At 39.2% G+C, this 14,908-nt stretch overlaps 1 protein-coding gene across 2 annotated transcripts in view; it reads left to right on the top strand.

Annotated features, from left to right (window-relative positions):
* The window catches only part of ARHGAP10 (Rho GTPase activating protein 10), a 107,221-nt gene that overhangs the window by 40,977 nt on the left and 51,336 nt on the right, over window positions 1–14,908 (top strand). For both annotated transcript variants that reach the window (XM_081875301.1, XM_081875302.1), the window contains exons 8-13: window positions 1,466–1,595; window positions 3,587–3,693; window positions 5,298–5,392; window positions 7,238–7,319; window positions 8,219–8,261; window positions 8,437–8,502. In XM_081875301.1, the coding sequence (XP_081731427.1) occupies window positions 1,466–1,595; window positions 3,587–3,693; window positions 5,298–5,392; window positions 7,238–7,319; window positions 8,219–8,261; window positions 8,437–8,502 (523 nt within the window). The remainder of the gene's footprint in view (window positions 1–1,465; window positions 1,596–3,586; window positions 3,694–5,297; window positions 5,393–7,237; window positions 7,320–8,218; window positions 8,262–8,436; window positions 8,503–14,908) is intronic.

Genomic DNA, 14,908 nt, shown 5'->3' with positions numbered 1-14,908 from the left:
CACAGTTCAAGAAGGACACTGACAAACTGGAACGTGTCCAGAGGAGGGCAACCAAAATGGTCAAAGGCCTGGAAACGATGCCTTATGAGGAACGGCTAAGGGAGCTGGGCATGTTTAGCCTGGAGAAGAGGAGGTTAAGGGGTGATATGATAGCCATGTTCAAATATATAAAAGGATGTCACATAGAGGAGGGAGAAAGGTTGTTTTCTGCTGCTCCAGAGAAGCGGACACGGAGCAATGGATCCAAACTACAAGAAAGAAGATTCCACCTAAACATTAGGAAGAACTTCCTGACAGTAAGAGCTGTTTGACAGTGGAATTTGCTGCCAAGGAGTGTGGTAGAGTCTCCTTCTTTGGAGGTCTTTAAGCAGAGGCTTGACAACCATATGTCAGGAGTGCTCTGATGGTGTTTCCTGCTTGGCAGGGGGTTGGACTCGATGGCCCTTGTGGTCTCTTCCAACTCTATGATTCTATTCTATGATTCTATGATTCTAAAAAGTCACTATAAATAGAACAAGATTACTTAAACAACATGCAGCATCCAATAGCAAAAATAACAAGGGAGTGTCACTGTTTCACTTCAGTCCTAGAAACAACCCTACCATGATGTTGCTCACAGTCCCCTCTTCCTGCAGAAGCTTCTTACAGGGCTTCCAAGTACAAAAGGTGGGGTGGCTGGAAACACCGTTCCTATGATGATATTATAACATGCATGCAGAATTATTTGAAATGTGAACTTTTGACAGTTCTCTGTATTGTATGGTTTGTGGTGACTTTGCTGAAGGTAGTAACCACAACTATAGGTTTCATCCTTTTCAAGGGCAATCCGTTCATTATGTACTATAATAAAACGTAACTTTATGTAATATAAATCCACTTGTTTGTACTTGTTTTTACCAACCCTAAATGTCTGTGTGCACTTAACAAAATTCCAATATAATGTTATTGGGATAAAGGGCTTGATCCAGTGGGACTTAGTAGTAGGTAAAGCTGCTACCAATTGTGCACACTGCCTTTCTCAACCGTGGGTCCCCAGATGTTGTTGTATTCCACCTCCTATCAGCCCCAGCCGTCGCATCCTAAATGGTCAGGGATGGCGAACATTAGGGGACCCAAGACCAGGAAAGCCTGGTCTACCATATATTATATGAACAACGAGGATCAGTTTCTGAAAGGGCTATTGATCATTCCATCATTTGTTCCCCCTGCCCCTTGAAACAAGCCAACAGAGTCTTTAGGCACCACCTGCTGTTTTGCCAGACTTTCTTCTTGAAGCTTTATGTAGCTTTGATTTTAAATCTTCTCTTGCTCATAAAAAACAATAGAAACCTTCAATTAGTTTTTAGGGATGTCAGACACCCAAGAGGCATGTTAATCATCCGGGCTCTTTTGGTTTTTTAAATAGGGATACTCCGTTTACCGTTTTCACTCGTTAAAACCTTTTCTAAAACCTTCTCTTATATAGACAAGAAATCGTTTTGAAGGGACAAGATCAGAAGTCGAAGATCTCATGAACAAAATCAAGCGAAATCCCCTGGAGCATAAAAGAGCAAACCAATTTGCAAAGGAAGGCTACCTTTATGTGCAGGAGAAAAGTAAGATATTTGCTTACTTTTGTGATGGGAGGTTTTGGAAACTAATTGTGAAGGTTGCTCAGGGTGACCATACATTTGATGCTCAGGGGAAAGGATTTGGAATTGCCTTTTGTTTTCTGTCAGTTGATAAGTATGTCTGGGCTTTGGGAGGGAAATCTCTGGTGTTTAGTAATTGTTGTAATTTTGCTTTTTAAAGTGTGCTGTGATTTTACATATGGATTAGATAAAATATGGTAAATATTAAATACATTGTAAGTCAGTTGAAGACCTTTTAGTGTTACAGGTGACTATAACTTATCAATAAATAATAATTTACTTTATTCACCCTGAGATCATCTGATGAAGGATAGCATGCAAATAACAAGTGATAACTATAGTACAGTGGTGCCCCGCAAGACGAATGCCTCGCAAGACGGAAAATCCGCTAGACGAAAGGGTTTTCCGTTTTAGAGGTGCAACACAAAACGAATTTCCTATGGGCTTGCTTCGCAAGATGAAAATGTCTTGCGAGTTCCTGCGGGGGTTTTTTCCTCCCCCCCCTTTTCTAAGCCGCTAAGCCGCTTATCTGCTTATCCGATAAGCCGCTAATAGCGCTAATCCGCTAAGCCGTCAATGGGCTTGCTTCGCAAGACGAAAAAACCGCTAGACGAAGAGACTCGCGGAACGGATTAATTTCATCTTGCGAGGCACCACTGTAATCATTTTGATGCTCAGCTCGCATTTGGGGATTTTACCTTAGGTTACTACTGATCCCCCCCCCCCCCAAGCTGTTCACCTATAGTTCCTTAGGATCCACAACAGTCAGGAGTAAAGTTAATATAGTTTTGTGCACACATTTCTTATTTTAATTCTGTAGGTTTTCCATGCTATCTCTTTGTCCTTTGTAATTTAAGAGCTGTAATATGCTATAAGAAGTTGCCATAAGTTTTGCTGTTGAGCACTTTGAACAAATACTGAAATAGTTAGATCAGTGCAGGTGACAATGCTTGGGTATAATATGATCATACAGTCCAGTTCCTGGTAGCAAACTTGCTGCCTTGTTTTGAACAATTGGCAGTTTCATACCATTTTCAAAGGTAGCCCCACATACAACATATTGTACTGATCCAACCGTATATACTACCACTGTGATTTTTTAAAAATCAAATTGCTGAATGCAAGTTTTTTAAAAAAATAAATAAGCAAATAGGAATCACAAAGGTGCAACAGGGAATGTATTTAAGAAAATTATGAATGTTAGTTTTAGGTTTAGGTTTCAGAACAATGGGTAGCCAGAGAACTGTGAGCAAAAAAATGAGCTCCTTGAGTTCTGCAGCTCATGCATTTTTGCATGCAATGCTTTATTGTAACATGTAGAACAGTGCCTGTTAAGTTGTGGGTGAACATATCAGACCGCACAGCGATTCTTCAAACAGCTCTTGTTTATTCACAGGCCAGAACAGAACTGAACTGAAGGGTTCAGCCTGCCTGTTTATATAGAGCGCCAGTACAACGTAACTGTAACAACTTTATGTAACTATCCAATCACTGAACGTCACTTTCGATCCCTTATTTGCATATGTGGACCTGAACTATCTACAGTATCCCCCTGCTGGCCCAGGGTGAGAACTTCAGTACATAACAGTGCCCTTTGGGAGTGGAAGATGCCTTCCATATGTGAAAGGGTACCCTTGGGATCCAACCAAACGATCACACAGAGTGTTTCCTTTTTACCACTGCAGCCCACTGCAATCCCTTTAGAAACACTCCCACATTTATAAGTCTCTGCCCACATTTCTCCAGATCTCCTATTCTTACTTCTCACTATTTTTCTTTGTTTTTATTCATTCCCTTCTCTAAAAGCAGATGGGTGAAGGATAACTCGTAAGATTTTGCAGAGATCTTTTCAGTACAAAAGTTTGTAAAATAGATTCAGAGCAGAAATGTATGTAAATGGAAAAAGTATGTATGTTTAAATACTTCTAAAGCTGAGCATTTCTGTTTTGTTGAAGGACCTGCACCATTTGGGTCCAGCTGGGTAAAACATTACTGCATGTACAAGAAGGACACTAAGAAGTTTACAATGATACCCTTTGAGCACAGGTCAGGAGGAAAGATTGTGAGTACATTTCATTGTACTTTGTGCCCTGTATCTAAATGAGAGTATGAGAGATAAGGCATGCTTTATAGTTCTTCTCTGTGTAGTTGACATTTTTTGTTTTAAGTATAGTAAGGTATAATAATGAAATGATAAGAATTCTGGAAAAGTTCTAGGGTTGGGTTGTAAAGAGCAGAGGAGATGCTATCCCAAAATGTTCTTATTTTATCTGCAATATTGCATTAATGCCAAAGGGATTAAAGTTTAGTTTGAGAATAACTAGCAAAAAAGTACATTCATCTGAAAAGTTTTTTAGTAGCTTCATGTTTACTTTATTTTGTACGCTTTCTGTGTCTAATATCTGGAACCTTTCAACAAATTCAAAAATTCAGATTAGGGCAATATGTTCATAGGCCAGCCAAAATATCATGAAATATTTTGAAAGCTTTTGAGTTCTACAGAACTCTTCATCAGGCTAGATAGTAAACAGGGTAGAGGGAAAGGAAAAAGTTGTCTTCTGGTGAAGCTATGGAGTCTGCATCTGGTCACAGTCTTAAGACACCATGTGTGGTAATGATAGGAGTAGCAGACAATCAAATCAGGGTCTGCAGGCATCAGGTTGTACTTAGGGCTGCTGGGAAGAAAGAACATACAGTGGTTGATTTCCCCCATATTTGAAACCGTAAACCAAGCACACCTGGCATATCACTTAGTAGAGCCTCATTTGAATGTCTACTACCTTGTGCCTTGTACCACCTTAAGACTGTGACCAGATGCAAACTCCATGGGTTGTATCCAATGAACTTGCAAAAATTATATAACAGAATTTTCCCTGCCTCTTCACTCTTCATGCCCCCTCCACGCCAGCTCTAAAGGATTAGGAGGATCCCCAGAAAAGATCTATCAGTGCATAAGGGAGGATAAGTCCTTTCATTAATGAAACAACTTTGTTGGGTACAACCATGTGACTCTCCATGGCCTTCTGACAGCAACAGTCTTTCTTTCTGTGCCTAGTATTCCAAAGGCTTACAGTACTTGTAAGAAACTTCTGAAGATGCCCCTCTCTCATTCTCATTCCATAGCTCAGGGTAGGGTGACAGATGTGTCAGCTAGATCACCCTCACATCTGCTCAGGGTAGGGGATCCCAGGCTGGGGGCCAATTGTGGCCCTCTAGGTAGGACTCTTATCTGATCCTCAAAACTGTCTCCAGGCCATACCCCTCGACAGTCCTATTCTGTACCCAAGTGTGTTTGCCTGATTGCAACTCTAATTGGCCCATCAACACTTGCATTTGCCTCTGGGTAAAACACTAAAAAGAGAATGCAGCCCTTGGCCTAAAAAGTGTTACCCAACTGTGATATACTTGCAGACAACCCAAGTTGGAGGTTCACCTGATAGTGCATTTTGTGTGTGTGTGTAAAGCATGTTTGAGTCCAAGAGGTCGTCGATACTGAAGAAGACTTACATGAGGAAACTGAATGACAAGAATAAGTAAATTTCTGTGCACATCAGAATCTAGAAATTGCAATATTAAATAAACACATGCTACCTGATTTATGATTTTTCTTTACATTTTTAATAATGCCTCCTATATTAAAGGTTTCATATAATGAAATGTTTTCAGGGTGAGCTGGAAGTCCTTCTCCTTAAGTACTGTACCAAAAGGAACACTGATACTATAGATAGGCGGTTCTGTTTTGACATGGAAGCACTAGATCGGTAAGTTGGTCAGGTAAATGTTAATATTATGTTCCCATATAATGCAATTAATCTCAAGTTTTTCAAATGCACAGAAGTAAAATAGGGAAGTTATGGCTACCAACTAGGAAAAAATGATAGCTGTCCTGTGAGCATTTCTAGCCTTCAAGCAATTTTTCACGGTCCATAAGATTGTCAGCAATTTGATGGCATATTTCTTTCTTTAATGACCTGGTGTTGATTCCCATTTTTCATGCTGAGCTGGGCAAAGGGGTTTCAACCTCTCTGCAAACCCCAGTGTGACTGGAGATAACGATATCACCCCTGTTCATGAACAAGACAAAGCTGAGGGAGTGGGATGGGAGGCACCTTTTGCGTATTTGTTTTTGTGTGAACAAGAGACACATGTGTCTTGTGTAGCAGTGAGCGCAAGGTGCCTATGGCAACTTTGGGTATACAGTCATACCTCAAAAAGAATCTGTTCCGGAAATCCATTCGACTTCCAAAGTGCAGCTTCTGATTGGCTGTAGAAAGCTCCCAATCAGAAGCCGCTGAAGCCCCGTTGGACGTTCGGTTTCCAAAAGAACATTCAAAAACTGGAACAGTCACTTCCAGTTTTCGGTCGTTCGGGAGCCAAAACGTTCGACCTACTTGCTTTGACCATACTTAGTGCTGGCATGAAGCCCTCAATGCCTCCCCACTCCCTAAATAGACATATCAGTTTTATGACAGTAAAGGACAGCCGAATTCATTTATTCCAGTTTTTGTGTATTTGTGTTTTGGGTTTGTGAATCCGAGCGAGGAATCTCTGTGAAAAAGACTTACTTGAACCATAACACCAAACAAGTTTAAATCATGCCACTCCTGGATGCCTGCTCACCTTTTCACCCGGTTCACCTTGTAGCAACTTACATATTTATTTAGAAAGTTTATAGGCTGCTCTTTAGCAAGTAAGCTATAAAATCACAATAAAACATGTAGCTGCATCACCCAGCCATAAAATAAAATGCCAGCACAAAACCATGTCACTACAACAAACACTGAAAAAGGCCTGGGCTAGTAAAAAACAACAACACCCAAAATGGTGCAATTCAAAAAATGGGGTACTCCAACAGAGGAGGCCCTTAAAGCAGTCACCATCCAGTTCATGGGCAAGATCTAAGAGCAAGGCCCAACAAGTCTGATCTTAATGTGCAGATTACATTTATGCAGGAAGAAGCAGTCCTTCAAGTAACTAGATCCTGAGCTGTTTAAAGATCAGAACCATAATTATGAACTGCATTCCAAAATGGTCAGGAAGCCTACTGTAACTCTCTAAGAACTAAAGTTGTGTTCTATGTCTAGTCCTACTTAATAACCAACTGTGTTGCAGTATTTTGCACTAACAGTTGTTTCCAGATAGCCTGTAAAGGCAGCCCTATGTTCGTTGTAGCAGCGTAAAAATGAAGTCCAGGATTTCGAATAAGTTTGTGTAAAATGTGATCAAAGGCTGCTCATTTGATCTTAAGCACTTTTGGGACTAAATTTAAACAAGTAAAACAGGTAGATTCTTTCTTGTGAACCTGATCCACATAGACCCTAACACTAATGCAACTAGAAATAATACTGCATAACAATTTTATGATCTATTGTCCTGCCTGTTCCCCCATCCTTTTTGGTTTGAATACTGTATCTTCTCTTTAATACTTCTTTTAAAGTAAGGGTTATAGTGGACTGTATTACATGCCAACTTCAAGGATATTTGTTGGTTTCAAACATGCCCATATTGATTTTGTAGAGTGCCTATGATAATAATTTGGGCAGGATTATTAATGTTCATTAGAGATTTAAAAAATTAATTATTTACCTTCATTTGTGCTTTGGTAGACCTGGTATGCCTGTTACCATGCAAGCATTCTCAGAAGAGGACAGAAACCAGTGGTTCGAAGCCTTAGATGGAAAAGAAGCTGTAAGAAGAAAACTATTATTTTGTTGTTGTTGTGATGGCAAAATATTACTACATAGACCAACCTCCTGTTTCTTTATGCTGTTAATGTAGGTTGAGCATTGTCACGGCAACCTGATTTGCACATCATGTTAAAATGAAGCTGTGGTTTAATGTGAATTCACAGACAAGACAGAATCTGGCTGATCATGATGTCCAAACCTGGATTTGTGCTTTGTTTCTCTGCAAACAAACCACAAGCTCAGGTTTGGAATCACAGCAAGCCAGACTTTGTCCTGTTCCCTGGTGAGGAAGTAGCAGCAGGACTGGGGAAGGAATGGAGTTTGAACTTCTCAGTGGTGTACTCCAGTAACCTTAAGCCATAGTTTGTTTGTTTTTTTAAACTATGGTTAATGCAGTGGTTCTTAAAGGGTGTGGCATGCCACACTGATGTCGCAGGAGAGGATGGCAACTGTGTCAGAAAGTTTCAAGGACAATTAGTATTAAATTTTTGGGAATGATTTATGTTTCTTATGTAGCTGCATTGTTTTATACACTCTTGATCGTATTAGAAAATAGTTATGTTCTATGTTTTAAATTAAGCACTGCTAGATGTTGTTTCTTTTTGTTTTCCAATGTATTTCTTATCGGGGGGGAAATAAGTGTCGTGTGAGCAAAATTTTATTCTGAAAGTATGAGAACCACTGGTTTAATTTGACATGTGAATCAGGCCAGCATGGACTACAAGTGCTGGGTTGTCTGATCCTTAACTTCCAGTACTGAAGCACCATAATCTTTTGTTGGCTATGATGGAACAGCCCACTTCCCCTGTTTAGCAGGGAAGATATTGATTATTTTTTCTCCCCTCCCCCCAAAAAGCTGCATTTGAGTGTACATATATTTCTTCTGTCTCTCTTTGCCAGGTGTTTCTCAATTTGAACAGGGCTAACATAAAAAGAGAAGGAAGTAAGTACTTGTCTTCAGTTGTAATTTTGTTAAAAATAACCTTGCTTTTGAAGAAGCAACAGTTGTAAGTTTGAGTAGGCTTAATTTTGCATTTCTTCCCATTGTTAGTCTTTATATTGTTGTAAGGGAAGTGTACTATAGACCTGAGATATTTTCAAACTGTTTCTCCTTCTAGGTGCACAGTTGGATAAGCTTGGCTTCACAATTCTGAGAAGATGCATAAGTGCTGTTGAAACAAGAGGTAATGACAAACTCAGTTCAAGGTTGCGTTTCATGAAGGTTTATTGGTTGAACTTAGAGGCAGAGAGTGGTCGTCAGAGCTTTAATAGGGATTTCGGTATTACGAGAGGGAAAGGACATTTCCGCGCAACAGTGCTAGAAGACAAATGACAATACATTTTGGGGGGAATGGGTGTGAGTTTTACAGCATTTGTCTTAATGGATCACAGTATACATATACCATGGAATAGTCCTTACAAGAACCATGCACTGGCTCCAAACTTAGAAACCTAAGGTTTTATTCCCAGATGTAGCAGCTTTGTTGTGATGGAATATAATGTGTGTGTGTGTGTGTGTGTGTGTGTGGTTGTGTCTGCATATATTCTGATTATGGTTGCCAGATTGCAACCTGGAGATTCACTCTTGAAATCCACTGGGAGGGGATGCAGATAGCGGTCTCTGTTACTTGGGATCATGCATCAGAAAACTTAATATTTATTTTGGGCTTAGTTAAACTAACATTTCATGTGGCTTTACTGTCATTCTACTTTGCCATAGCTCTTCTCAATGTACCACCAATTTACATTTGAAGATGGGATAGAAGCACTAAATAGGATTTCTACATACCTAATGGAATATTGAGTTGACAAGCCTAACCAGGCAGCTCTTTGGGCAACAGCAGGATAATTTTAAAGTGTTAATCCTGCATTTTTTAGATTATGTGGATCAGACCTTCTTACTTAAACATTTCTCTTAAACTGCAGAAGCAAGCATTAACTTGAATTCAATTATAAGAGCCAGGTATAATTAAAAAGTATTAAGTCAATTTGAGATCGGCATTAAATATTTCAGATACCTAGTCTTAACTTGGGGCCCAGTGAATCAATGTGAGATTCATTTATTTAACTTTACTTTTTGACATGCACTGTATATCTCATCACCTTCCCTTCATGAGGCTGCAGTATCTTCTGACCCTTTGAAATACTATAAGGGCATGAATAGTTAGACAGTTTAATTCCTCTTATTTGGATTTTCCAGTAACTTATCCAGGTCAATTTTCAAGGGGGCGGGGGGAGCTTCAGTAACCATTGATCTAGTATATAGCGTGATGTGGCTTAACATCTGTAGGACACAACTATCACTTGCCCTTAAGCATCTAACACAGAACAGCTTCATAAGAATTCTATACTGATTTCTGTTATGTTTTTACGTAGGGAATAATGGCAGTGGTAAAAGACACTGTTTATGCAGCTCAGTCTTACCTGTATCCACATTCATTATATATTTTATATGTTTGGTGTACATTTTTTCCTCCTCCTTTAGAATTAACTTTCTCTGAAAAACATCTAGTATGCATTTTGTGAAGATAGAGGGCAGCAGTAAGCTGTCGTTCTTTGTATTTCTGTAGCAAATGTATATCTGCTTCATTGGTGAGAAACTGGGGGGAAAGTTCCCGATGTAGAAAAAACGTGATTTATCCAGCAGATAGGTAATCTTTTATGCAATGAATCATAAAAACCTTAAAGAATAGTTTTGTAGGAGTACTGTGGATGCCAGTCACATAAACATTTTGATCTTCAAAATGTGCTTGTAGTATATTTAACTTTACTGTCACAAACTAATGCTCTTAAAAAAAATTAAATATACTACAGGTTTGCTGTGGTATCAGTGGAATGTTGTTTTTGATCCTCTAAATAAATATTAGAATATTCATATGTAAGCCTTTTGCCTCAAAGTTGCCAGTGGTGCTTGGGAGATACAAGATAATAAAAGACCTCAAGCATATCTGTTAGGGAGGAGAATTTACAGCGGAGTCCACCAAATAAATGGTAAGGATTGTCACATTTAACAGCAGTCTGAAACAGAAATTTATTAGGTGGAGGTTTTCATCATACGTAAAGACTGGATTAAAAAAGAAGAAAGTGATAACTCCTACAAGTTGCAAGTGTGGTCTTGAAGATGGAAAAAAGAGTGCTACTGACCCTACTCTGTATTATACAACCTTCAAGGAGACTTGTACAGTTGCATCAATGGCCATGGATTTGTTTTCTCAATGTTAGAAATACCCTGTTTCCAAATAATGCTACTAGTAGCTGAACAAAAAATGTGCTGTCTTTTATACTAAGTTTCCTACTAAGATTTCTGCCTGAGATAAAGTCAGCAATTGGTTCTTACAGCATCCCCAATTTTTTGAAAATAAGTTACCTTGTGATTAAGGTTCTTTTATTGCTGGAATAGATATGATAGATTCTCCCAATGCCTTTTCCTTTAGGTAAGTGGGTGGGAGTAGGGTGGGAAGGGACAGAATTTGACTCGGAGTGTGGTGCTTGTGGGGATTAATCCCCCCATACTGTTTCTCAATGGAAATCACCCCCCCCCAGCTGCTACAAGATATGTACACGTAGTGTACCTGCCTTCTATACCACCAGCCAATGATCTTGGGACCATTTCTATTGGGCTATAGTATGGTAAGAAAGGGTTTTAAAATCCCCCCACCCCACCAATTAACATGGCCCTTCATGCAGTTTTGGTGGATTTTTCAGCTGCTATAGTCAAAGAAAAATATGTTGGGAAAGTCCTTCATCTGTTCCTGTGTTTGGTTTTAATATTCAGCATATTAGGGAAGATATTTAATAGCTGCCATCAGATACTCTTAGAAAATGTATTGGGTTTTCAGACAGTACCAAATTATTGTGCCAGGTAATAAGGAAGAATTAAAGAACCTTTTAATGAGGGTGAAAGAGGGGAGCACAAAATATGGTCTGAAGCTCAAAAAAAATAAAAATAAAGATCATGGCCACTGGTTCCATCACCTCCGAACACATAGAAGGGGAAGAAATGGAGGCAGTGAGAGATTTTAATTTCTTGGGCTCCATGATCACTGCAGATGGTGACAGCAGTCACAGAATTAAAATACACTTGCTTCTTGGGAGAAAAGCAATGCCAAACCTAGACAGCATCTTAAAAAGCAGAGACATCACCTTGCTGACAAAGGTCCGTATAGTTAAAGCTATGGTTTTCCCAGTACTGATGTATGGAAGTGAGAGCTGGACCATAAAGAAGGCTGATCGCCGAAGAATTGATGCTTTTGAATTATGGTGCTGGAGGAGACTCTTGAGAGTCCCATGGACTGCAAGAAGATCAAACCTCTCCATTCTGAAGGAAATCAGCCCTGAGTGCTCACTGGAAGGACAGATCCTGAAGCTGAGGCTCCAATATTTTGGCCACCTCATGAGAAGAGAAGACTCCCTGGAAAAGACCCTGATGTTGGGAAAGATTGAGGGCACAAGGAGAAGAGGACAACAGAGGACGAGATGGTTGGACAGTGTTCTCGAAGCTACAAACATGAGTCTGACCAAACTGTGGGAGGCAGTGGAAGACAGGAGTGCGTGGCATGCTCTGGTCCATGGGGTCACGAAGAGTCGGACATGACTAAACAACTAAACAACAACAACAAAATCATGTATATTTTTTCAAAAAAATTTTTATCATTCGTTATTATGTCTTACCTATTGTAATTAATGGTTGAGGGGCAGCCATCTAACCAATTATATAGTTACCTATTTAGAGCATTCAGTATGACTGTTGTGATATGGTTCTATAGTAGTGTATGTTCATATCGTTCTTGAGGCTTGGCCTGGATCCTTATTGTGGTATCCACTGAAGTCACAAGTTTCTTGAGTCAGCATACTTTGTTCTTAATGTCTGTAATGTTAGCAACTCAGAAAATCAATACACAATCAGAGCTGCAACTTTTGAGACGTACACAAACAATAAGCTGAATTGGTTGTCAAGAATGTTTTCAGCTCTTTGAGATTCTTACTGTGCAGTTTTGTAGCATTAAACCTAGTGATGTAGCAAGCTCTGTATCAGCAGCTAACTTTCCCTTACGCATTAAAAAAAGTTTTGGGTTGCAAATGACATGAAAAAGTGAAATATCTTCCTTTATCTCATGGTTTCCATCCTTTATTTTATTAAATTCTAAACTGCCCTTGAGATCTTAGTTGAAGAATTACACTTTCCTAACTGTTTACACCAGGCGTGCAGAACCTATGGGCAACATGCTATTGCTGAGCTACAACTCCCATCATTCCTTTTTTTTTTTTTTTAAATAATTTTTATTAGGTTTTCTGACACATCACAACAAAAACAAAACAAACAGAACACAGAACAAAAACATATAAAACATGACTTCCCCTTACCTCCCTTTCCCTGCATCCTTATTTCACAATTCTTTAGCAACCCTTTGATCAATTTCCTTATTAATTCTCTTTAGATTTACTTAAAATTATTGTTTACAGCTGTAATTCTCTAATTCATACCCCTTGACATCTTAACGATCCTCAATTTTACAAGAGTCTTTGAGATATATTTTGAATTTCTTCCAGTCCTCTTCCACTGTCTCTCTCCCCTGGTCGCGGATTCTGCCGGTCATCTCTGCCAATCCCATGAATTCTGTCACCTTTGTCTGCCATTCTTCCAGAGTAGGTAGTTCTTGCATCTTCCAATACTTTGCCAAAAGAATTCTTGCTGCTGTAGTTGCATACATAAAGAATGTCCTATCCTTCCTTGGCACCAATTGGCCAACCATGCCCAAGAGAAAAGCCTCCGGTTTCTTTGAAAAAGTCCACTTAAGGACTTTCTTAATTTCATTATAGATCATTTCCCAAAAGGCTTTAATCTTTGGGCAGGTCCACCAAAGGTGGTAGAAGGTTCCTTCAGACAACTCCCATCATTCCTGGCCATTGGCCATGCTTGCTGGGCTGGCGGGAGTTGTAGTTCAGCAACATCTGGACAGTCAAAGATCCCTCACCCCTGATTTACACTATGTAATGCCATCAAAATTGTGATTAAATCTCAAGTTCTGCTTTGTGGTTTCATTATCACTTGGATTTATGACAGGAGCTGTATGCACACTACTGAGGGCTCATGAGCCAGTCATGGGCTTGGGGATCCTGTTTTATGAAGCTAATAGCACTAAGAGGAAGGAGAGCAAGCATTCTGCAATGTAACCAAAATTCTGTCCAGGTTTCTGGGCTATGACATCTTGTAGACTTTACTTTGGAAGTCATAGCTATGTGGATTTGGTGCATTTGACAAAGGTATGTTGATGAGCATATGTGTACCAAGTGACAAACAGTTTCAAGAGTTCATCTATAAAATGCAGCCTTAGGAATGGAGATGGTAGGGCTTGTATGATACTGCCCTGCACTGTGATAACTCCATTCCCCTAGATGGTGATGCTCAGATCTTTGCATAAGTAACATTGATTAACAAAATCAGAGTCTGACAGTGATCAAGAATACGTACAAAAACATCTTGAAAGTACAAATAGCCTAGATTTCCAGTTTCCGTCTCTGGACTACAGAGAAGGCTATTCACAATTGCTGCATAGAAATTGCAATTGTTCCATTACTCAGTCCTGCTTGGTTCTTTGGGCAGTTCATGCTGGATATACTAGGAAGAGGAATGTGATGATGTAAATTATACAGGTACTTGTACAAAGTATCGTGTGTGTGTGTGTGTGTGAGAGAGAGAGAGAGAGAGAGAGAGAGAAAGAGCGTGAGTGAGTGAGTGAGATTGATTGATTGATTGATTGATTGATTGATTTTCTACTGATTGAAAAGTGGTTATTGTGGTTTTGCTACACCCAATCATATCAGTGATAAAACAAGGTTTAATGGGGGAAAATGTGGTTTGATCCTACTTTGTCTTCAGAATGTATCCACATAGTTAAAAGTACTTCCAGTCAGATCCTTCTGGGCTTTGTGTTGCATAATAATTTTCACGAAGGCATCAGACGTACTTGTAGATGAATATTTACACATGCCTCAGGCTTTTTATTCATATATGGGTGGTCGGTTTGCCACTAGTTTTGTTAGTACTGAAGTGACAGGAAGACAAATCCCACAGAAATTACTATTTTCTGTTAAAGTAGGCACTTTATAGTTAAGAGATGCCTGTTTCCTTGCTACTGGTATCCTTCTCTTTCCTTCTCGAATCTTCCCCCATTTTCCTTTTGTCACCTGGTTTGTGGTTGAGAATTCCAACTCAGCTGGTGGCAGATTTGTTTTGGTTTTTTTTTCCACCTCTCTGTGTTTTCTTTTTTTAAAAAAAAAATTTTTTATTGGATTTTCACATTTTATAACAACACACACAGAGACATACAAATGATTTCATATCCTTACTTTCATAACCCTCTTTCCCTGACTCCCCCCCCATACATCCCAATTTCCATATTAAATTCAGCAAGTTCTTATTTCCTTCCCCAATCCTATTCTTATTATGTTTAGATTTAATTCTTTTTGTTAGGCCCAATTCAATAATCCTTTACTTATATACATTAGATCCTTATTCTAAGATCAATCAAGATTCTTATACCAAAAATTACCCTTTTTTTATATTAAAATATGAATCAACTTTATAAA

Source organism: Podarcis erhardii, assembly GCF_964252035.2.
Source record: "Podarcis erhardii genome assembly, chromosome: 9".
NCBI classification, from domain to species: Eukaryota; Metazoa; Chordata; class Lepidosauria; order Squamata; family Lacertidae; genus Podarcis; species Podarcis erhardii.
The sequence above is the reverse complement of the archived record's forward strand: the minus strand, read 5'-3'. Positions and strand labels throughout refer to the sequence as shown.